The sequence below is a fragment of the Gadus morhua genome, chromosome 1 (assembly GCF_902167405.1).
Source record: "Gadus morhua chromosome 1, gadMor3.0, whole genome shotgun sequence".
Lineage (NCBI taxonomy): Eukaryota > Metazoa > Chordata > Actinopteri > Gadiformes > Gadidae > Gadus > Gadus morhua.
In genome coordinates, this window is record NC_044048.1 from 9332511 (window position 1) to 9355747 (window position 23237).

Genomic DNA, 23237 nt, shown 5'->3' on the forward strand with positions numbered 1-23237 from the left:
ACAATGGGTTACGTTTTCGTAACATTGTTTAAATAATGACTATCGTGAATGATGACTGAAATAATTCACTATCTTACACTAATGATTCAATGCCGTTTGAAGTTTGTTAAAGAGCCCATGCCATTAAAATCACATTTTTCCTATTGTTTGTTAAATAACATAGGTCTGAATAAGTTTGTGAGCTGTGGTAAGTTTGAAATCTATGCAGTTTGTCTGCTGAATGCAATAGGCAATGAAAGGAAAAAGGCAGAAGAAATGAGCCGATCTGGATAAGGTGACACTGTGACGTAGCGTTGTCAAATTATTATTCATGGCCCTGCCCACTTGGTTGGTTCGTAACCACCCACAAGAATTCTGAAGGAGTCGTGATTGAGCTAGTGCTAAATGCTAATACGTGTAGTTGCTTAGTTCGTAGTAACAGGCTAGTTACAGAATTTTGAATGCAATGGCAGAACGACATCGAACTACATGAACTGCGACATGCTGCCTGCCGCCGGTTGCCGCGAGGCACCACCGCCGCGAGGCACCACCGCCCGGCAGCGGGCAGCCGGGCGGTGGTGCCTCGCGCCGGCAGCAGGCAGCGCACGGTTCTGTCTACTACAGATTGATGTGGAAGTGGAAGAACCAGAGACGTCGGAGAACCCGACGAAGTCCTTTGTGATTCATTATATCTTCTGGACGTGCACACAGCTTTTGGCCGTGATAATATGTATTATTTGATATAGATATCTATGTATTATATGATATTATTTAGATATAGAGCAGAGCTCCAGGACTGTAACGCAAGTGTTGTACACTTCCTTGTCATTAGGGTTAACCGTTCTGCTGTTGGTGTGATGGCGCATAACACGTCGGACTCTCGTCTATGGTATTTCTACAACTAGACCCGTAGTGGGGGTTATCTCAGCCATGGTTGAGAATGAATTGGGGGAAAGGAACTTTGGCTTTGACTCCCTGAAGTCATGAACCACGACATGGAGGAGAAAGGGATTGTTGACCGCGGTCGTCTCCCGGCGGAGCCTCGCTGCCGATGGACCACCGCCTCGGCTTCAGGATGCGGTGATTAGCGCTGACCGCTGCCGAGGAGGCGGGAAGCAATCCCTTTCTCCTCCATGTCGTGGTTCATGTAGCCTACTTCAGGGAGTCAAAGCCAAAGTTCCTTTTCCCCAATTCATTCTCAACCATGGCTGAAATAACCCACACTACGAGTCTCGTTTTAGAAATACCAGAGACGAGAGTCCGACGTGTTATGCGCCATCACACCAACAGCAGAACGGTTATCCAAATAACAAGGAAGTGTACAACACTTGCGTTACAGTCCTGGAGCTCTGCTCTATATCTAAATAATATCATATAATACATAGATATCTAAATCAAATAATACATATTATCACGGCCAAAAGCTGTGTGCGCGTCCAGACGATGTAATGAATCACAAAGGACTTCGTCGGGTTCTCTGACGTCTCTGGTTCTTCCACTTCCACATCAATCTGAAGTAGACGCGGTCGTTTGAGATTCATAATAACCTATCGTCTGGAGGCTCACACAGCTTTTGGCCGTGATAATATATATTATATATTATATGATATAGATATCTATGTATAATATGGGTTTCTAAGAGCCATTGCGATACATCCACCGTAAACAGAGCGCATGGTACCGTGGCTACAAGCTGCTCAGGGCCAGGTGATAATATATATTATATATTATATGATATAGATATCTATGTATAATATGGGTTTCTACGAGCCATTGCGATGTATCCACCGTAAACAGAGCGCATGGTACTGTCAGTGGCTACAAGCTGCTCAGGGCCACACCCCCACCCCCCTCCTTGACCTGCCTTGACACGCCCACCGTATACAGAGCGCATGGTAGTAGCTACAAGCTGCTCAGGGCCACACCCCCACCCCCCTCCTTGACCTGCCTTGACACGCCCACCGAAACAGCGCGTTTGGGGGAAGCTCAATGTGCGACTGTTTCGGAGTGACTGTAACACTGCACCACGGCTGAATTTCGGGGACGTCTTTGAATACTGTGTTTGTGGCCCACTAATACCTATATTAAAGCATCATAAAATAGAATGGCATGGGATCTTTGAAAATAACGAACCTCATCATCATCACTCGATGAGGTAGGCTAGTAGGTGTCACTCATGTCACAGCTTCTTGGCACATACTGCCCACCGTAGTTTTTGGACAAGCGAGCACTATTAGTTTGAATGCAATATACAATTGTACCACTAGATGGGAGTAATTTTTACACAGTGTCCCTTTAAGTAAGGACGGTCTTCTGAACGTCGATTACTCAAATGGATTACTCAATCATTATTTAAGGATTCGAGAAGTAAGCCAAATATTTAGTAGGTAGTAAGCAGTAAGCAAGTAGGCGGTTTCGAACACACCCAAAGACTGCTTCCTGTCAGTCCTGTCACCACTTATATGCGGCTCGACCATTACACTTGGAGCCCACGCAGCAAGAAGTAAGCAACCTAGTGTACAAAAGTAACATATATTTAATAAATATAAGGATTACTTTGGTTGGGGAAGACTGGACTAACGCCAATTCAGCGGTAACGTTAAGTCAGCTAACAGTCTTGGCTATTATACCGATCGATTATGAAGCGGAAGCTTATAACATGTAACGTACATACTCAGTGTTATATGTATTAAAGCCTTTTGACTGTTTATCTTTGTGCTGGTTATTGTCTGCAGAGTGTAAGGACAGACATGGTGGACTCGGAACAGGTCCTGGGCTGTAAGGCCCCGATGGGGCTGGTCCTGGTGCTTCTCCTTTCCAGCCTGCTGGGGCCTCTGGGACAAGTACAAGGTAAGCAACGTATTTATCTATCGAAGTCGGTAACTTTATGGACTCAATTGAGACGTTGAAGGGGATGACTGAAGTCGAATAAAACAAGGATTGCTCGTGTTTTAACCCTCATAGGGTGTTCGTTTTTTTGTTACACAGGAGGTGCTGCTGGGTCTGGTGGACCCATTGCCTTTTAATTCAACATAATCAAGCTTTTTTTTTTAAATACTCACCAGATGCTTACTTCATCCCAATTGCAAGTAATATAAACAACACATATGTTAAATTTGTTCACTTTACCTTTGTTAAATCACATTTATGAATAGAGGTGCCACTCGTTTTTGTTTATTTTTTGTATTCAAATGGAACAAAATAAGGAAATGCTTCATAAAACAGACATAACTGGGAAATAATCAATATCATTAGAAATTGAAACATACTCAATAACATCTGTCTGAACAACACATTAAAGCCTTTGAACACGGCCATTATACTTATATCAGACTATACCACACATGAGGGGCAGAGTCTCACTGTGTGTGTATTGCATATGTATTTTTTGCACTGGTTGCATGTATATTGTGTTTTTCTGTCCATCATGGGTCCACACACTTCACAGCGTTTCGTCATTGAAAAAAAAAAACTGATTTATGTTCCTCACAGAAAATGAGCCAAAGCCAATGAATCTTAGTTCAAAAAAATAATTATTTGTATCACTTTTAGGAAACTGAAAACGGGTCCCACAGACCCAAACACCTTGTAAGGGTTAAAAAGCTTTCTTAATTGTCCCATTGTATCATTGCTATATATAGAAATGTAGTTCAGGTTGTTTGACCTACTACTGTTTATATCTATTGTACATTGGTATTTCTGTTTTTATTTGTATGTTGTTATCAGGGCATCATTAAAGGCCCACTATGCAACTTTTTTAGCCAAAATTACATTAAGTATGCAGGTTGAGAGTTATGCTGATGGTTCTGCATCCATTTCTGGGTCGATTGGTGGGTGTGTCATTTACCCATGTCGCCAGTGAAAAAGCGCATATGCAACTTGCTCTGTTCGGACCGACACAATCCGGATGTGACGCAGCGGAAGTATCCTCGAAAATGTAGTCAGATTGTAGTTTCGAAAATGCTTTACGGCACAGACACACACCCAAACATGGCACCGGCTAGATATAAACAGCCAGTTGCGAGGCAATTGTTGCATTCATCATGGATCAATCGACTGATAAGGGACCCAAGAGGCGACCGTCGGTGGAACAAAAGAAGAATGGATCAGAAAAGAGATCAGACACGAGTGAGAGGGGAACTATGCAACTTTTTTGGCTTGATTTACCTTAATATAACAGGCTAAGAGTCATTGCGATGGTTCTATTATAAATTTTTGTTCGATTGTTCGTTGTTTCGACTCACCCTTGCGCATCTTGGCGGAGAAAAGGAATATGTTTCTGGCGGCGACCCGCCGCCCACTCTCGCGGGAGTCTCGGGTCTCGCGAAGTAACAAATTGCTTTACGGCACAGACCCCCAAACACGGAACCGGCTCGATATAAACACAAGTCACTAAGGGATTGTTATATTCATCATAGATCAGCCGACTAAAAAGAGACAGAGAAACCTAATGTCGGAGGAACAGAAGAAGAGAAAACGGAGACTGACCGGCAGAGAGGCCAGATACGAGTAAACGTTTGGCAAGCTTTTCAGGAATAGCGTGAACTGAAAGAAAAAGAAGACTGCAAATCAGACGCCGACTCGGCCGTGTTGCTTTTGAAATTGAAAGTACCCTTGGGTGGCCTTTGTCTTCGTGGTATTCTTGATGTTGATAGTCTCTGTACAAATGTGTTAGCTCAACCATTTTGTTGTGAGCCCTGTAAAAATTGTTTTCTCGACCGTTTTGTTGTGAGCCCTGTATGTTTCTAGCTTGCTTGGTTGCAACCATATAAACACCTTTGTTTCCATGGGTGTTTTGCTGTTCGTCTGTCTCGTCCCCCAGATACAGACTGAATCCCCAAATCCAGGTTCTTGTTTATTTATATTTATTATGTTGGCCAAACCTCTTACACTGATTGTTCTGTTCAACCTAAGATAAAACAATTATAATCTAGGATATAAATTCTCCCCGTCAACTATAAAAAAGGATGGATTTATGTTTATTGCAATACAAATACACCCTTTTAAAAATGTATAACCTTGCCTACACTTTATGAACATCTACTTCGGACATGGCTCCACGCATTCGCCGGCTTCATTGAAAACAAATGCACATGGCTCGCGTAGAAGTGCATGGGGAAGGGTCGTCAACGAGTTTTTACGACAGTGTTGTGAAATATCTACTACGAAGCGGTAGGGGGCGCTGTGTAGAGAAATGTGCGTGCCAAAACCAAGAAAACAGCGAAGAAATGCCCGAAGTTGCATAGTGGGCCTTTAAAAAGAGAGCCTGCTCTCAATTACTGTGCGATAACACCAAAAGCGAATTGAGCTGCCAAATCACCGGAAGTCATTCACTTTCTATGGGCAAGAGTGACCAAAGCGACACAAGCGTCAAACGCTAAAAGGACAGCTGAACTTGATGCAAATTACTATGAGGCGTTTCAGTGGCAAAACACTGACAGCCAATCGGAATGTAGACGTTCTTTGCTTGCGTGGATCCCAGGGAACACCGAACACTGGCACTTTGGTTCCTACCTACTTTTTTGGTTCCTACTGACTGTACAAAATGTAGAATGAAAAATTAATCGCGGCTGTAACTGGGCACCCGGTGTTGTACGATCCGAGCCCTTTCCATTTCAGAGATCGCCACAAAAAGGCTCTGGCCTAAATTCCTAAATTCACAATAAAAGCTCCTCATTGACCGCCCTTTCAAAAATAAGAGTACGTTGAGATGGCTGGCCCTGGGCGTGGTTGGTTGGTCTGGTGTGTGAGTTAATGAAACGTTTGAGATTATTGTAAAATGGGCGCAATACATGCCTGCTAACCGAGATCCTAGTATACTAATCTTCCTTGCTCTGAATGGGACGATATCGTTTTCAAATATCGAAAATACATACGTTGTGCAAAGGAATAATACGTTGTTCAAAGGAATAATGTACGCATAATAATGAAATAATAATGCAAATGAATGATGCATGGAACAAACGTGTCACTTCAATGCAGTCGGTTTCTGTATGGTTTCCGTGCGGTTTAGCACTTTTTCCGCGCCATTAGTGGCCTTCTTGGCTTTCCATACTGGTGCAACCCCACCCTAGCGGAAACACTGGGGGAAATTTGTGGTTTTGATTCTCGCAAGGTCTTTTTGAGCTTGTTTCAGCCTGATTACACTCTAGCTGGCTCAACCGAGATGGGAGAGAGAATGGAAATGGTTATTCTTGATTTGTTAATTTATATGTCGTGCTGTTTTAATCAAAAGTCGGCTGAGATAACGTTTTAAACCATACTATTGAATGCCATGTATCTTCAAAGATAGGCCACCAACAATTGTAAAACCAATTAAAAACTACTTGGAGAATAATTTCAGTTTTTCTGAATGAACGAGTTTATTATCTCACATAGGTTTTCATGGCAAATTATTATTCCGCTTTTGACTGAATAACGAGATAGCTCAAAATCCCAAGAGGAGCTCTATTTCATAGAAGCAAATATGTCCTGCCAGTTTTATTTTGGTTATGCATTATGCTTCCATAGTTGGGAGATGCCCTTAAGTATTAGTAAGGTAAGGCATTGTTATTAGTTGGCCGACTTTGCGCAGGCACCTCAGGGCTTAGGGTTAGGGTTAAACCCGTCTGATCTGCTGAACAGTGCAGCGTTTTTCTAAGATCAACGCCATGGTGTGGGCCCAAAGCGCAGCTTCTCTTGGGATTTTGAGGTAAAGCGTAATGCATTCATTTGAGAAATCTAAAAAGATACCTCATACTCCCAAGAGAAGCTGCGTTTTGGTCTGAGTTGTATCCCCGTTGTGACCTCCGAGGCGACGCCACTGGCCTTCACTGCCCTTTGTCTCCCACTTGTGTGAGACAAAGGGCGATTTGTGAAAACATTCACAAGCTCTGTTGATACAGAGTGGGGGAACCCAACCCCCTACTCTGTCACGAATAACAATGTCCCTTCATGTTTTCTTCCATAACTTATAGTAGTGGAACATTATATGAGACTGAATGAACCGTGTTTTATCTCTCCCACGGTTAATGTACTTTGGTACAATCTTCACCGATCGGTACTTCACTAATTTCAAACACTCTTACTCAAGTGCATTGTCTAGAAAACATTTCTAGAGCGCTTCTGTTACTTTAGTTTAAAATGAAAAATCTGGATTTATATTTATAACGTAGCCTATTTCAAAATGTAATCAAAGCACGAGGAACCAATTATCCAAACCAGACCTCGCGGTCCGTCAGGTGATGCCAGGCTAATGATGTCCTTGATAGGATATTGGGAGACAAATGTGGACATTGGCCAATATTTCAAACCTAACCCTTACCGTTGATATTGATATTCAATCCGTTTTTTCCTCATATCAAGGACTTTGTGGATAAAAACTTTTATTAAGTCTGGATGAAAGCCAGAACAACCAGACTTAAAAACAGTTTTTATCCACAGGCCATCAGGCTGCTGAATGACTCTCAAACACTGATGACACCCTGTATTTGCATTATATTCAATACTGTGAACTGTATTTATTTTCAACTGTGAGCTTCATTTGCACTAAGTACTTATCTACTAATAATATTCAACATCCAATGTATGTATTCAAAATGTCTATATTTCAATGTCTTCCAGGGCCTTCTGCTGTATGCAAACATTGCACGTGCTAAACAGCACCTTATATTGAACTGTTTTTGTTTAACTAAATTCTGCTCATTGTACAGATATTTTTAGTAGTTTAGTTTATTTATCTATTTATTTTAAGTATTTTTTGTGTGAAGGGAACTTGCAAATTAAGAATTTTATTGCCCAGTGCAAACTATGTTTCCATTGTGTATATGACAATAAACAATCTTGTATCTTGTATCTTTGTGAGGCACTCAATTACTTATTGAGATGAGGAAGCAAAAACTAGGGAATACTGTACGTCAAACCAAATTCTTCATTGATCCTGTCAGAAATCCAAAACGTTGGTTTATTGACATAAAATCATACATTTGTGGTAATACTCAATGCAGTTGTCCGAAAGGCTTCCTTTTCTGCTCTGCATGTGAAAGCAGCCTCGGGTGACACAGATAATGTGGAGACCATGACCTGTTCATCAATGCACAACACTGTAACACTAAACAGTTATTAAATGCTAATGAGTTATTTAGCCAGGAGGGATGCATCATTACAATAGCCGGTCCGAGCAGTGACTCAATGCTGAAATTAATCCATCCAGTGTCGTTCTTCAGCCCAAGTCCAAACCTGATTTAATCTTAGGGACTTAAGTGCAGTTAACATGGCAAGAACATCTACCACTATTACTCAAGTAAAGAATGGAATATGCTCTTGAATCTTGAGTACAAATGCCAATGTGGTCCTTTGACTTTTACTGCAGTAATTCTGTGTCTCAGCTTTTGTACTTTACTTTTACTAAAGTAAAATATCAGAGTTCTTCTTCAAACACTGGTTTACATTGTTTCACGAAGGAAGATCCCATAGACCAAGTAGACTAACATATGCGCTTTCCTGCTAATGTTGAATATGCTTATGTATTCGTTTTGGCTTATTGTGACAAAATGAATACTAAATTTTGTCTTATTGTGCTTTTTCCTTTTAGCTCAAGATTGTGAGAGACCTATGAGAGACACCATGAGTTTAACAGTTGAAGACATCCAGAAAGAGCATATTCCCAGCGGATCATTTGTAACATTTGTGTGTGAAAACGGATACAGGAGTACTGGAGGATCTGGTAAAACCACTTGTGTGGCTGGGACATGGACATCTTCGACACTTAGTTGCGAGAGTGAGTATTATTTGTTTTAAATGTTTACTGCACTGACACAGGGACTATAACTACATTTTTGGTGCACCAGCCACTGTGTCTGGTGGATGAAAACAATTAGCTGGAATCCCGTAGCCCTCATATTGTAAGTAAGCTGTAGAATCTTTGAGAATATCTGTAACGCAATGAAGGAATAAATATGAGAATTTGGGCCATGGACTGGTTTGAGAAAGCCATTCAGGTTTTGTACTCAATGTGCCAAATATGGATGATTTCTGCTGTTGGGTGCAAGAATGTCAACACTGCATAGAAGATAAATCTACTCTGCCAAAATAAATGTGTATAAACCAGACACATGGGAGATGTCACGGAGGCTAAGTCCATATTGTTTTGTCTTTCATTTAACATGACATAACAATTTAAAATGAATTAATGTCAAGTTGTCCTTTCTTGGCACTTGTGTGTTTTTGATAAGTTAAACGGCAGTGTGACAGTGTCACAATATGGAATGGCGTGTTTTTGCTAGGGATGGGAATTGAATTTATGTAGTTATTTTGACACTGATGGCATTATCGATTCTTCCGATTGATTTGATTTCATGATAGTTTCCTTATACATTTTCTGCTAAGCCTGCCTGCATGGCATTAATTATAACATAGAATTACTAGCCTCGGTAACGGTCGTCATTTTACAACAACTTATGCATTTTGTATTATGTTATGTACTTTGGTAAAGTTTTGAAGCAAGACTAATTTATAGTCCAAAAATAAAGCCAGTCAGTACAGTGATTGGTTTGTCAAGTGCAGGCGAGTGAAACTCTTAGTAAAATAAATTAGGAGTCCTAAATTTTGTTTGACACGCCCATTATTTTTAAGAGTTTCTCCTAATTTTGTCACCTATTAGTTTCTTTAGCCCTAAGATTCTTTGTGAATACGGCCCCAGGTTTATTTAGAATCTTTGTAAGCTTACACTGGTGTAACTATTACTAACTTATTTTCTCATGAGTACACGATGTGTGTACTTGATGAGATTTGGACTAGGGGTGTGCACGGGTACACGTGTACACGTGTAACCGGTTAGTAAATCAAAACCCTTTAGGAAAAATCAGTAAACGAAGGCCGTAAAAAAAAAAAAAGTACATATTTATAATTTGAAATTCGTCCCAGCCTTTATACCACAGACACTATAGAGTTTATAGCATATAACCGCGTTTTCTGATTACCGTTTAGTGAAACAGTAAGTTGACAACATCCTAATTAACACCGCAACTGCAAATTAACCCCACGGAGATAACCATGGCAACCGGTCAAACAAATTTTCTTTTTGCGATCATTCTGCGCGCGCATCCGCCGTTTTGATAAACAAATAACCCTATTGAACGAGGTTAAACCGAGTGAGCGCGACTGCAGTCCACAAAAATCATTAATTAATAAAAAAAAAGGTTAACCGTGTACACGTAAGAAATGGGGTCGTGTAACCGTTTACAATTTTTTGTAACCGTTCACACCCCTAATTTGGACCATGTATCGGTTAAGAGTTTTTTGATATTTCTTGCATCCCTACTTTGGACTGTTTCTTCCTATGCTATGAAGAGTTCAATGTTTTGAAATGCGCATGTGCAACTGTCAGACAAACATGCTGGCATTGATGAAAGGGATTGAAATGCTCAGGTTTACTACAGATATCATAATTTTGTTATTACAACTTCTTGCTCTGCTCAAGTATTTGTTGTAATTTAACTTAATTTAGCCTATTTTTCAATCATGGGTCAAAAGGAATAATGCAGACTACGTTTTTTGAGATTGGTCTAGTATTGAGGGAGAACACTCTCAGATGTCATGTGCAGCTCACTGACGTTTTCAATTATCTTCCTGCAACAACTCCACTTTCATTGAGCGAGACTCGCTTGGACGCAATAACAAACAAACCATAATCAGGTGAAAGGCAAAGAGACAAGTTTCATTCCTTTTTAGGGATCCGTTCCATAATGATAGAATATAATCTGAGTCAGTGGCAAAAGCCATCACTTTTAGAGGACCAACAGCGATGAGTGCTTTTGCCCCAATGGATTACTGCCCGTTTACGTCGGACAGGGCTGCAACCAAAATTATCAGATAATCCAGGTTGAAAAATGCAGAGGTTTCCTTTTGTTTCTCTCGTATTCTGAGGCTGTATTTTTGATCGCTTTACTGTAAATCTGGACTTTATAACTTATATACTGCAGCTATTTTCTCCCATTAACAATTTGGAACCAGACATTTTCTCAAGAATAAAATGAACCCATCTAGGTAATTTCCCTCAAATCTTCTAAGTCTTATTCAGACCGTGAATACATAACATACACATTTAAGGCTGCGTTCACACTAGGGCTGGGCGATTAATCGAATTTTGATTGTGATTTCAATTTTGGCGTAAAACGTTCACATACTAATATAATCGAATTTTCTTTAAATATTATTATTTTTTTATTAATGATTGCCTATTATACTACTTTTCTGGTCTTAATTTCTTTTTAATGACTCCTATAGAGCAACCTGACACGAATCACAGCACAAAAACCTATGTAGATTTTCGGGAAACTCTTCCTCTCATCTGGGCGCTTTCAGCATCAACGCTCGGTTTCGTCGCCCCTCCTGCCAACCCCACTCTGTTGTGATTGCTTACCTTCCAGAAGACCTGCGAAGGGCATTACCATACATGGAAAACCCGGATTGTTCTACGTAAATAAATCCCGGAAATTTGATCAAATGAATCGTCACCGACGTCCCTACTGTCAGCAGGGAATATGTCTAAATTCATGTACGTCATTATTTGACACTTTAGTATGGTTAAACACGACTATAAATCATTATAACAACGTGAATAGGTCATAAAAGTCGAAAAGCATAATAGGTGCTCTTTAAATGTTTAATAGAAAGAACAGCTGGAGATATATAACATTTTCCCTTTGACCATTTTGTGTATTTTTTTAAGGCGAAATTTCAAAGTTCTCAGTTACAAAGTGTTTTTGGGGATTGAGATGCTGAACAAAGACATCATGTTTTTAAACTCAAAAATAATCGTTTGAATAATTATGATTTCAATATTGACAAATAATCGTGATTATGATTTTCTTTCCATAATCAAGCAGCCCTAGTTCACACCTCACCTATTCGGACAGTTTAAACCATGGAGTGTTTTCCCCTCGTAGATGTTGCTTTAAATCAATATTTATGGTCTTTTGACTTTATTATGTGCTTTTGTGTTTTTCTGCAGAGTTTAATTGTGGGAGCCTCGAGCTACTTAACGGGCATGTGGAATACAGTGAAGGAACCTCATTTGGGAGCGTGGCTACATTCTCCTGCAAAGACGGGTTGGTGATTAACCAAGTTTTATTTATTTGCATCCCCATTTGGTTATAAATGTTCCTTCAATATCTTGTAGGAATATAAAATATCAAGGACGTATTTGGTTCCTTTCCGTGCACTTAATACTAAGCGATGTGCACTTGAATTAAATTAGGAGGGCTAAGGAGTTGTTGACGGTTGTTTTTAGACCTACATTGTCTGGCCACAGAGATATTCCATACTGTGGGAATGGAAACCGTGGAGGTAGGTATGTAGAATGAGGTTATCTCAATCTATTCCCACTAATTAATTAACTTTTTTGGGTTAGGGTTAGGGTTTCCTTGCTAGGGTTAAGTGCAGTGGCGGTGGGTCAATAGAGGGCGCTAGGGCGCCGCCCCTCCGTGAAATATTCACTTGAATATATCTGCCAACTATTAATCAACTTTTATCATTACGAAATAAATCAACAAAAATACACAGCGTTTATCCTTGTTTAATTGTGTGAAACACTTGTCACTGCCAGCAACCATTTAAATGCGTCTGAACGTCAATGATTTGGGCTAGGCTAGTTATTGGTCATTCGAAATAAAGCCCTCCTCCAAGTCAGGGGCGCCGGCCATGTTGACGTCAATGTAAGCTCGCTAAGTTTTTGCTGTCTATCAAGCAGAGACAGCTTTTCATTGATGCAAGAAAATTCGCCCTCGGGTCGCACCAGTGTCACAAAAAATGGACGCTATAGGACAGTGATCATGATTTGTCTCAATATCAGAATAACAACAATTGGTCAAATAGCAATGGCTGGTTGAATGGCCATAAAGTAGGTCTGTATATGCAGTGGAACCTTTTCCAGGCCCTGCAAGTCAGGATGTAAGCTATGAATCTGAATGAATAGTAAGTAAATAGGTAGTAGTGGCCATTCCAAAAATGCACCAGAATACAGGAAACATTTATGGGGGGGGGGGGGGGGGGGACCCCAGGCCCTGTCTATTTCTTTGCCCCACCAACATTTTTGATCACCAGCTGCCACTGGTTAAGTACTGTACCTTGCAATATGGGGAAGTGATGATGAGGCAAAGACTCCTCATGTGCCATGCTAAAAATTACGAGCGACTGCCACAATTTTACCTTTACATCTTTTTTTCCTGATCAGTAAAAGCTATCAACTGTAGTACATTTTAGCAAAAGTTATGCCTTATTCTTATTTACACACATTTATGTCGTACTTTGATGATCTATGAAGTATCTTTAGAACATTTCTAGGTCATTTCCAAATGATGTACCACAATAATCCAATGCTTTTTTTGTTATGTATGATCACGTATATTTTCTGTATGTCTTTCTTTAAGGTACATTTTGAGCGGGCGCAACCAATTAATCTGTGGAAATACAGAATGGCTAGGCAGAACGCCGACCTGTTCAGGTTTCCATCATATGAAGCATATTTGTGCACATATTTAGTTACCATACATTTTCGAAGCCCCCCCCCCCCCCCCCCCCATATCTAATATCTATCTTGTTTTTTCAGTTGTAAAATGTGACTCACCGCCTTCAGTTGATAAAGCTGAAGGTCCATCTCCAAAACGGGATTTATATGATTTTGCAAGCGTTGTGAGATACAAATGTCAGAAGGATTACACCATCAATGGCTCAGCATCACTTAAATGTTCAAGCAATGGAGAATTCACACCAAATCCTCCAACTTGTTTAAGTAGGTTATAATTTTTTCGGCAGCTTTTCTTAAACCTGTCTCGATGAGTTGCATACTCTCGTTGAGAGAGTAACCAGGGAACACATCCATGTTAACGCATTTCTATTACCATTTTTCTGCAGTGGTTCGCTGCAATGCGCCGTTTATTCCAAATGGTTCGCAAAAGTCTGGAGCCCTCCCTTCGTATGTACACAGGAGTTTGGTTGAGTACGAATGTAACCCTGGATTTAAGATGGAAGGGAAGGGGGTCCTGATCTGCCAACTGAACAGCACATGGTCATCAACGTCAGAGTGCAAAGGTAAGGGCTGCTTATAAATGAAGTTGATATAAAATTACCGCATTTGTTTGTTAATTCTGTGTTCCAAACAATTTATCCGATATTTTTGGGCTTTCCTTTGGAAATGTTTGAACTTCAGTTCACGCAACTAGTATATTGTTGTTGGCTTTTGATTAGTTTCTGCTGATATTTTCTTCTAGCAATTATCATCACCACAACCCCCACTACCACTACTACCACCCCTACAACCATGACCCCAAAGACCCCCGCCACCACCCAAAAAGACGGTAGCGTTGTTATATTATATTATATTGTATATTATTAGGGGTCCACCAATACAGTAATCTGTAAATGTAAAGCATCAGAGTTTAGGCCTGGCCAGAATACATAATTTTAAGCTTTGAATATTGGTTTAGTTTTCCAAACGAATATTCTTCTCTAAAATAAATTCTAGTGCGTATCATTCCTTCCCTGAACCGACGCGATGGAGACCCCTGCCGCAGAATCATATTTTATCAACTCATCGTATTTCCTCAAGGAAAACTGGAATATCACGTAGGATTAGTGCATGGACCTCGTGGCTTTAGGATCCACTCATGGATCTGAGTCCTGCTCGGTCACATTTTAAATTTACATTGAAGGGATTTTGCTGACGATTTTACCCACACCAACGGTGAAGTCAACCACACGGGCGACATCAGGAGCAGTTAGGGTGAGGCGTCTCGGCACTCCGGGGAACCGGGGATAGAACTAGCAACCTTCCAGTTACCCCGACTCTAACTCCTGAGCCAGATAGGTTCCAGAACACGTGGCCGTCGTAGCATGAGGGAAGGCCTACGAATAAGGTGGTCTGCTCCAATGACACGGCATAATTAGCGCTGTTTACACGAAGAGAAGAGACACGGGTGCTGTCGCGGATTACCGATCACCATAACATTATAGAATGATGCGTTTGGCCAGTTTGATGACTGCTGAAACGTTGAAGGGAAACTAGGTCTGAGGGATGTCTCCATTACATTATTCCATCACTGGGATATTAAGACCAAATGGAACCGTACCTTTTTTACCTGGGGTTCCTAAATATGCGTAGGCATAAAAACTTTAAATGTGCATATATTTTTTTAATACTACAGCGTTGAATTTGATCTACCGAACAAAGAATATTCGGGCTCAGCCATAGAGATTAAAACCAATATCGGAGATATTGGTGTGAGATAAAATACCAGATCTATTAAGCTGCTATCTTGATATTCGGGTTGTTGACAGATAGAGCCGTCGCGTCTCTATAAGATAATTAATGGATGAACAACACGTTTGGAGTGAAAACAATTGTATTGGTGTATCCTATTAAAAGCCTTTGCCGTGTGTGGTAAAGTTTCCCCTTTACCTGGCTGTCTTTGCCGTCACACCTTTAGTGCTTGGCTGTATGCGTGTAGCATGGTCCGATGAATGATCCTTACTTACTCATTTAGCTGCACTAGCATTAAATGATTGCATACCATGACTGTGTTCAGCCAATGTCAAATGTGTCAATCACAATGTTCACAGATTCAAAAGGCGTTGATGTTGTTCCACCAAGGCCTCCCGGTAACTCGTGTCATAAATATAACTGCAAGAATTATTTAAACAGTCATTGAAGGCATTTGAACCCTTATCGTTTGGCTCATACGGGGAGAATGTACAAACCCACACCAAAAAGACATCCATTTCCTCCTGCTAGTTCCCTTACGCCTGGCACTAGGCGGTAGGCCTGGTCCCAGGCACCAGTGAATTTAGACATAGGGAATATGTCTAAATTCACGTACGTCATTATTTGACACTTTAGTATGGTTAAACATGACTATAAATCATTATAACAACGTTTATAGGTCATAAAAGTCGAAAAGCATAATAGGTGCTCTTTAAATGTTTTATAGAAAGAACAGCTGGAGATGTATAACATTTTCTCTTTGACCATTTTGTGTATTTTTTTAAGGCGAAATTTCAAAGTTCTCAGTTACAAAGTGTTTTTGGGGATTGAGATGCTGAATAAATACATCATGTTGTTAAACTCAAAAATAATCGTTTGAATAATTATGATTTCAATATTGACAAATAATCGTGATTATGATTTTCTTTCCATAATCAAGCAGCCCTAGTTCACACCTCACCTATTCGGACAGTTTAAACCATGGAGTGTTTTCCCCTCGTAGATGTTGCTTTAAATCAATATTTATGGTCTTTTGACTTTATTATGTGCTTTTGTGTTTTTCTGCAGAGTTTAATTGTGGGAGCCTCGAGCTACTTAACGGGCATGTGGAATACAGTGAAGGAACCTCATTTGGGAGCTTGGCTACATTCTCCTGCAAAGACGGGTTGGTGATTAACCAAGTTTTATTTATTTGCATCCCCATTTGGTTATAAATGTTCCTTCAATATCTTGTAGGAATATAAAATATCAAGGACGTATTTGGTTCCTTTCCGTGCACTTAATACTAAGCGATGTGCACTTGAATTAAATTAGGAGGGCTAAGGAGTTGTTGACGGTTGTTTTTAGACCTACATTGTCTGGCCACAGAGATATTCCATACTGTGGGAATGGAAACCGTGGAGGTAGGTATGTAGAATGAGGTTATCTCAATCTATTCCCACTAATTAATTAACTTTTTTGGGTTAGGGTTAGGGTTTCCTTGCTAGGGTTAAGTGCAGTGGCGGTGGGTCAATAGAGGGCGCTAGGGCGCCGCCCCTCCGTGAAATATTCACTTGAATATATCTGCCAACTATTAATCAACTTTTATCATTACGAAATAAATCAACAAAAATACACAGCGTTTATCCTTGTTTAATTGTGTGAAACACTTGTCATTGCCAGCAACCATTTAAATGCGTCTGAACGTCAATGATTTGGGCTAGGCTAGTTATTGGTCATTCGAAATAAAGCCCTCCTCCAAGTCAGGGGCGCCGGCCATGTTGACGTCAATGTAAGCTCGCTAAGTTTTTGCTCTCTATCAAGCAGAGACAGCTTTTCATTGATGCAAGAAAATTCGCCCTCGGGTCGCACCAGTGTCACAAAAAATGGACGCTATAGGACAGTGATCATGATTTGTCTCAATATCAGAATAACAACAATTGGTCAAATAGCAATGGCTGGTTGAATGGCCATAAAGTAGGTCTGTATATGCAGTGGAACCTTTTCCAGGCCCTGCAAGTCAGGATGTAGGCTATGAATCTGAATGAATAGTAAGTAAATAGGTAGTAGTGGCCATTCCCAAAATGCACCAGAATACAGGAAACGTTTATGGGGGGGGGGGGGGGGGGGGGGGGGGACCCCAGGCCCTGTCTATTTCTTTGCCCCACCAACATTTTTGATCACCAGCTGCCACTGGTTAAGTACTGTACCTTGCAATATGGGGAAGTGATGATGAGGCAAAGACTCCTCATGTGCCATGCTAAGAATTACGAGCGACTGCCACAATTTTACCTTTACATCTTTTTTTCCTGATCAGTAAAAGCTATCAACTGTAGTACATTTTAGCAAAAGTTATGCCTTATTCTTATTTACACACATTTATGTCGTACTTTGGTGATCTATGAAGTATCTTTAGAACATTTCTAGGTCATTTCCAAATGATGTACCACAATAATCCAATAGTTTTTTTGTTATGTATGATCACGTATATTTTCTGTATGTCTTTCTTTAAGGTACATTTTGAGCGGGAGCGAGAAATTAACCTGTGGAAATACAGAATGGCTAGGCAGAACGCCGACCTGTTCAGGTTTCCATCATATAAAGCATATTTCTGCACATATTTAGTTACCATACTTTTTCGAAGCCCCCCCCCCCCCCCCATATCTAATATCTATCTTGTTTTTTCAGTTGTAAAATGTGACTCACCGCCTTCAGTTGATAAAGCTGAAGGTCCATCTCCAAAACGGGATTTATATGATTTTGCAAGCGTTGTGAGATACAAATGTCAGAAGGATTACACCATCAATGGCTCAGCATCACTTAAATGTTCAAGCAATGGAAAATTCACACCAAATCCTCCAACTTGTTTAAGTAGGTTATAATGTTTTCGGCAGCTTTCCTTAAACCTGTCTCGATGAGTTGCATACTCTCGTTGGGAGCGTAACCAGGGAACGCATCCATGTTAACGCATTTCTATTACCATTTTTCTGCAGTGGTTCGCTGCAAAGCGCCGTATATTCCAAATGGTTCGCAAAAGTCTGGAGCCCGCCCTCCGTATGTACACAGGAGTTTGGTTGAGTACGAATGTAACCCTGGATTTAAGATGGAAGGGGAGGGGGTCATGACCTGCCAACTGAACAGCACATGGTCATCAACGCCAGAGTGCAAAGGTAAGGGCTGCTTATAAATGAAGTTGATATAAAATTACCGCATTTGTTTTGCTAATTCTGTGTTCCAAACAATTTATCCGATATTTTTGGGCTTTCCTTTGGAAATGTTTGAACTTCAGTTCACGCAACTAGTATATTGTTGGCTTTTGATAAGTTTCTGCCGATATTTTCTTCTAGCAATTATCATCACCACAACCCCCACTACCACTACTACCACCCCTACAACCATGACCCCAAAGACCCCCGCCACCACCCAAAAAGACGGTAGCGTTGTTATATTATATTATATTGTATATTATTAGGGGTCCACCAATACAGTAATCTGTAAATGTAAAGCATCAGAGTTTAGGCCTGGCCAGAATACATAATTTTAAGCTTTGAATATTGGTTTAGTTTTCCAAACGAATATTCTTCTCTAAAATAAATTCTAGTGCGTATCATTCCTTCCCTGAACCGACGCGATGGAGACCCCTGCCGCAGAATCATATTTTATCAACTCATCGTATTTCCTCAAGGAAAACTGGAATATCACGTAGGATTAGTGCATGGACCTCGTGGCTTTAGGATCCACTCATGGATCTGAGTCCTGCTCGGTCACATTTTAAATTTACATTGAAGGGATTTTGCTGACGATTTTACCCACACCAACGGTGAAGTCAAACTTCACCGTTGAAGGGAAACTAGGTCTGAGGGATGTCTCCATTACATTATTCCATCACCGGGATATTAAGACCAAATGGAACCGTAGCCAGATAGGTTCCAGAACACGTGGCCGTCGTAGCATGAGGGAAGGCCTACGAATAAGGTGGTCTGCTCCAATGACACGGCATAATTAGCGCTGTTTACACGAAGAGAAGAGACACGGGTGCTGTCGCGGATTACCGATCACCATAACATTATAGAATGATGCGTTTGGCCAGTTTGATGACTGCTGAAACGTAGGCATAAAAACTTTAAATGTGCATATATTATTTTAATACTACAGCGTTGAAATTTGATCTACCGAACAAAGAATATTCGGGCTCAGCCATAGAGATTAAAACCAATATCGGAGATATTGGTGTGAGATAAAATACCAGATCTATTAAGCTGCTATCTTGATATTCGGGTTGTTGACAGATAGAGCCGTCGCGTCTCTATAAGATAATTAATGGATGAACAACACGTTTGGAGTGAAAACAATTGTATTGGTGTATCCTATTAAAAGCCTTTGCCGTGTGTGGTAAAGTTTCCCCTTTACCTGGCTGTCTTTGCCGTCACACCTTTAGTGCTTGGCTGTATGCGTGTAGCATGGTCCGATGAATGATCCTTACTTACTCATATAGCTGCACTAGCATTAAATGATTGCATACCATGACTGTGTTCAGCCAATGTCAAATGTGTCAATCACAATGTTCACAGATTCAAAAGGCGTTGATGTTGTTCCACCAAGGCCTCCCGGTAACTCGTGTCATAAAAATAACTGCAAGAATTATTTAAACAGTCATTGAAGGCATTTGAACCCTTATCGTTTGGCTCATACGGGGAGAATGTACAAACCCACACCAAAAAGACATCCATTTCCTCCTGCTAGTTCCCTTACGCCTGGCACTAGGCAGTAGGCTTGGTCCCAGGCACCAGGCGGTAGGCCTGGTCCCAGGCACCAGGCGGTAGGCCTGGTCCCAGGCACCAGGCGGTAGGCCAGGACCCTGGCACCAGGCGGTAGGCCTGGACCCTGGCACCAGGCGGTAGGCATGGACCCAGGCACCAGGCGGTAGGCCTGGTCCCAGGCACCAGGCGGTAGGCCAGGCCCCAGGCACCAGGCGGTAGGCCAGGTCCCAGGCCGGTCCTAGGCACCAGGCGGTAGGCCTGGTCCCAGGCACCAGGCGGTAGGCCAGGCCCCAGGCACCAGGCGGTAGGCCAGGTCCCAGGCCGGTCCTAGGCACCAGGCGGTAGGCCTGGTCCCAGGCACCAGGCGGTAGGCCTGGACCTGGCCACCAGGCGGTAGGCCTGGAACCACCGATGACTTATGCATACATGTTTTAAGTCCGAGCCTGGGGGAGTATTTGCACCCACTGCGAACCCCCCTCAATAAGGGCGTGAAACAGCCCAAACGTTACTTCCGTAACAGTCCAATCAGACAGTGGGCGGTGCTGACAGTGCAGAAGTCGGCCTCCCGGCTACCCGCAATGTTTAAAACTTCTAGAGGGTGTGAATTATTCTAACGCACGCGCAAAGTGTTCGACTAATCGCATCAGAGTGGACAGGCTGACCAATCACAGCAGACTGGGCTATTCGGGAGGGGGGCCTTAAAGAGACATGATACAAAAGGAACATTTTTGAAAGACGCTGACATTGGTTTTGCAGAAATAAACAGTGCAAGAATAATAAGAGGTATTTCTAACATACATGCATGTAACCCTATTCTAGTAGTTTACCCAAATGCAATTATTTACCCTAAAAAAGCATGATATGGGATCTTTAAATGCAGGGATCTCCTTTTGATGCCGAAGAATGATCCTTCCTTACTTATTTAGTTGCATTAGCATTACATGATGGCATACCATGACTGTGTTCAGCCAATGTCATATGTGTCAATCACCAATGTTCACAAGTGATGATCATTATGTAATCAGTCAGACGATGTTCGATCAAGTAAAATGCATCTTTGTTTCTGTGCTTTTGATTTTAGTTCTCCCTGTTGATCCAACAAGTTCTCCCGGTAAGTCATGTCATTAAATATATCTGCAAGAATTGTTTAAACAGTCATTGAAGGTATTTGAACCCTTGTTGTTTGGCTCATACGGGGTGAATGTACAAACCCACACCAAAAAGACATCCATTTCCTCCTGCTAGTGCCCTTACGCCTGGTCCCAGGCAGTAGGCCTAGACCCTGGCACCAGGCGGTAGGCTAGGCACCAGGCGGTAGGCCTGGACCCATTCTAGTAGTCCCCCCGAATGCAATTATTTACCCTAAAAAAGCATGATACGGGATCTTTAAATGCAGGGACCTCCTTTTGAATCAAGGAGTACTTGTCACTCGCTCTGTGACAAATAAACAATCTTCTTCTTTTTTTAGGTGATTCCAAAACATCGTCGCAGTTCTTGTGGTTTTTAGTACTAGGTAGGTTTTATGGTCTTTAACACCTGCATGCACATTATTTAAGTTCTTTCATTATATTTCTCTGAATTGCATTAATCTTTCCGATTGAAGGTCTAAGGACACAGATTTGGTTGAAAGGTTCACGTTTTAATCAAGGGCTGATAAATCATCGATTGGTGATGAGAGATTTCATTTCAGCCATTGCAAACGAATGATGTTACAATTCACAATTTCTTTTTCATGTCCAGCAAATATTGCATATGCTTGAGGATAATTAAGTTCTAACTTAAAGGTTGGGTATGGGATTTGCGAAACGCCAGCAGATTTTGAAAACACACAACTCAAATGGTCCTACCCCCTCTCCTTCAACGCTGACTCTGACTCCACCCATTCCAAGTACATGGACGCGCAATCATGCACGAGCGCGAACACAGATGCGCGATAGCAAGCCATTAGCTAGTTAGCTAGCTCCAGTAGCGCAGGATAACAATAAACAGAAGCTTGCTCTGGGTCACGAGCTTTGAGTATGTACACGAAGGGGTCGCACGGGGAGCGGGGGAGGGGAGGGCAGGGCGAGTGCAGTTCGACTGTTTGATTGAGGTACTTACCGTCCAATGCCACTCGGTGGGTCTGGATATCATTGGCTGGGGTTTTTCGAGCCCTGCCCGTTCCACAGATGATTGACTTGCTAATATTCATGTCAGTACTTCTAACTCAGTGGCTGTAAGTGGGTTACGATAAGGATTTCAAGTAATTTTGCAAAAATGGCCCAAAAAAGAAAATTCCATACCCAACCTTTAAAAAGTGCAAATAAAAAGGTCTGCCAGCCTAATGCTCGATAATCTACGTGTGACAAGCCACCTAAAGGGTTTGAAAACAGCCCTTTAGCACCAACTACACACAGTGAGAGGAAATGATGACCAAACAATTTAGTCATTAAAGTGATGGACAAAAACGCTCACGATGCAGCTTCAAACCAAATCTTATTTTGCTGACAAATTACTCGGGATACCCAATAAATGCATTTCTTTTTCTACAGAGGCCAATGCACGATTATTTTTCCTTGTAAATTCATACAACTCACTCTTTTCCCAAAATAGTTCCTATTGTTTTAGCCGTCGCCATTGGCCTAACTCTGAAAAAGAGAGGGTAAGATTTCATGTTCATGTTCATGCAGAAACCCTTCGCCTTTGCTGGGTTTCTGGACTCCTTGCTTCTGACTGTTTTGTGCTCTTGCTCCTTCAACTCTCCTTGCTTGATTTTTATTGCCGTTCAACTATTTCTGCACACCAGCAATTATACTTTAAGTACAATATAAGTCAAGCACTGGCTGTTGTGAATGAAGAGTTTTGGATCCTGAGGCGAGGTGAATGCAAAGTTGTAGTGTGAGTTTCTTTGAACAAATGAGGCTGTGCTCACCGAATGATGTGATGTTGCTTTAAAGACGTTTTAAAACATAAATATATATATTTTTACTAAAGAAGACCTAATCGAGGCGTTATATTCAGTGTAATGTTATCTGATGTTTCATTGTGTCTTTAGGTCCATATCATGTCTCGGGTCTTGCATATTGCTTGTGTCTCTTTTATGTTAGTAACCACATACGTATGCCTTTCAGCTCTCAATCTCTTCGTGCTCCAGTTCCATTAGAGGAAGACAAGATATTGTAGGCTGGTAAGGAAGTGGATTGAGTAAAGTAAAGTATTCAAAATGTCATTTGAGTAGGGGTTTGAGGATGAAATGCCTCAACCCCGGAAAAAACAACAAAAAAAAGCTGAAAAAGCTAAAA

The 23237-nt window shown here is 41.3% G+C and overlaps 1 protein-coding gene across 41 annotated transcripts in view; it reads left to right on the top strand.

Annotated features, from left to right (window-relative positions):
- The window catches only part of LOC115552772 (sushi, von Willebrand factor type A, EGF and pentraxin domain-containing protein 1), a 147976-nt gene that overhangs the window by 123464 nt on the left and 1275 nt on the right, over window positions 1-23237 (top strand). For 17 of the 41 annotated variants that reach the window (XM_030369236.1, XM_030369249.1, XM_030369254.1 and 14 more), the window contains 4 exons: window positions 21038-21067; window positions 21425-21469; window positions 22549-22597; window positions 23067-23122. In XM_030369236.1, the coding sequence (XP_030225096.1) occupies window positions 21038-21067; window positions 21425-21469; window positions 22549-22597; window positions 23067-23118 (176 nt within the window). In that variant the 3' untranslated portion in view covers window positions 23119-23122. Of the gene's footprint in view, window positions 1-2334; window positions 2573-2697; window positions 2830-8551; window positions 8738-11971; window positions 12069-13388; window positions 13463-13567; window positions 13751-13872; window positions 14050-14228; window positions 14316-16285; window positions 16383-17709; window positions 17784-17884; window positions 18068-18189; window positions 18367-18543; window positions 18631-21037; window positions 21068-21424; window positions 21470-22548; window positions 22598-23066; window positions 23123-23237 lie in introns of those variants that run through there. The other 24 variants (XM_030369148.1, XM_030369133.1, XM_030369161.1 and 21 more) reach the window with 12 other exon arrangements.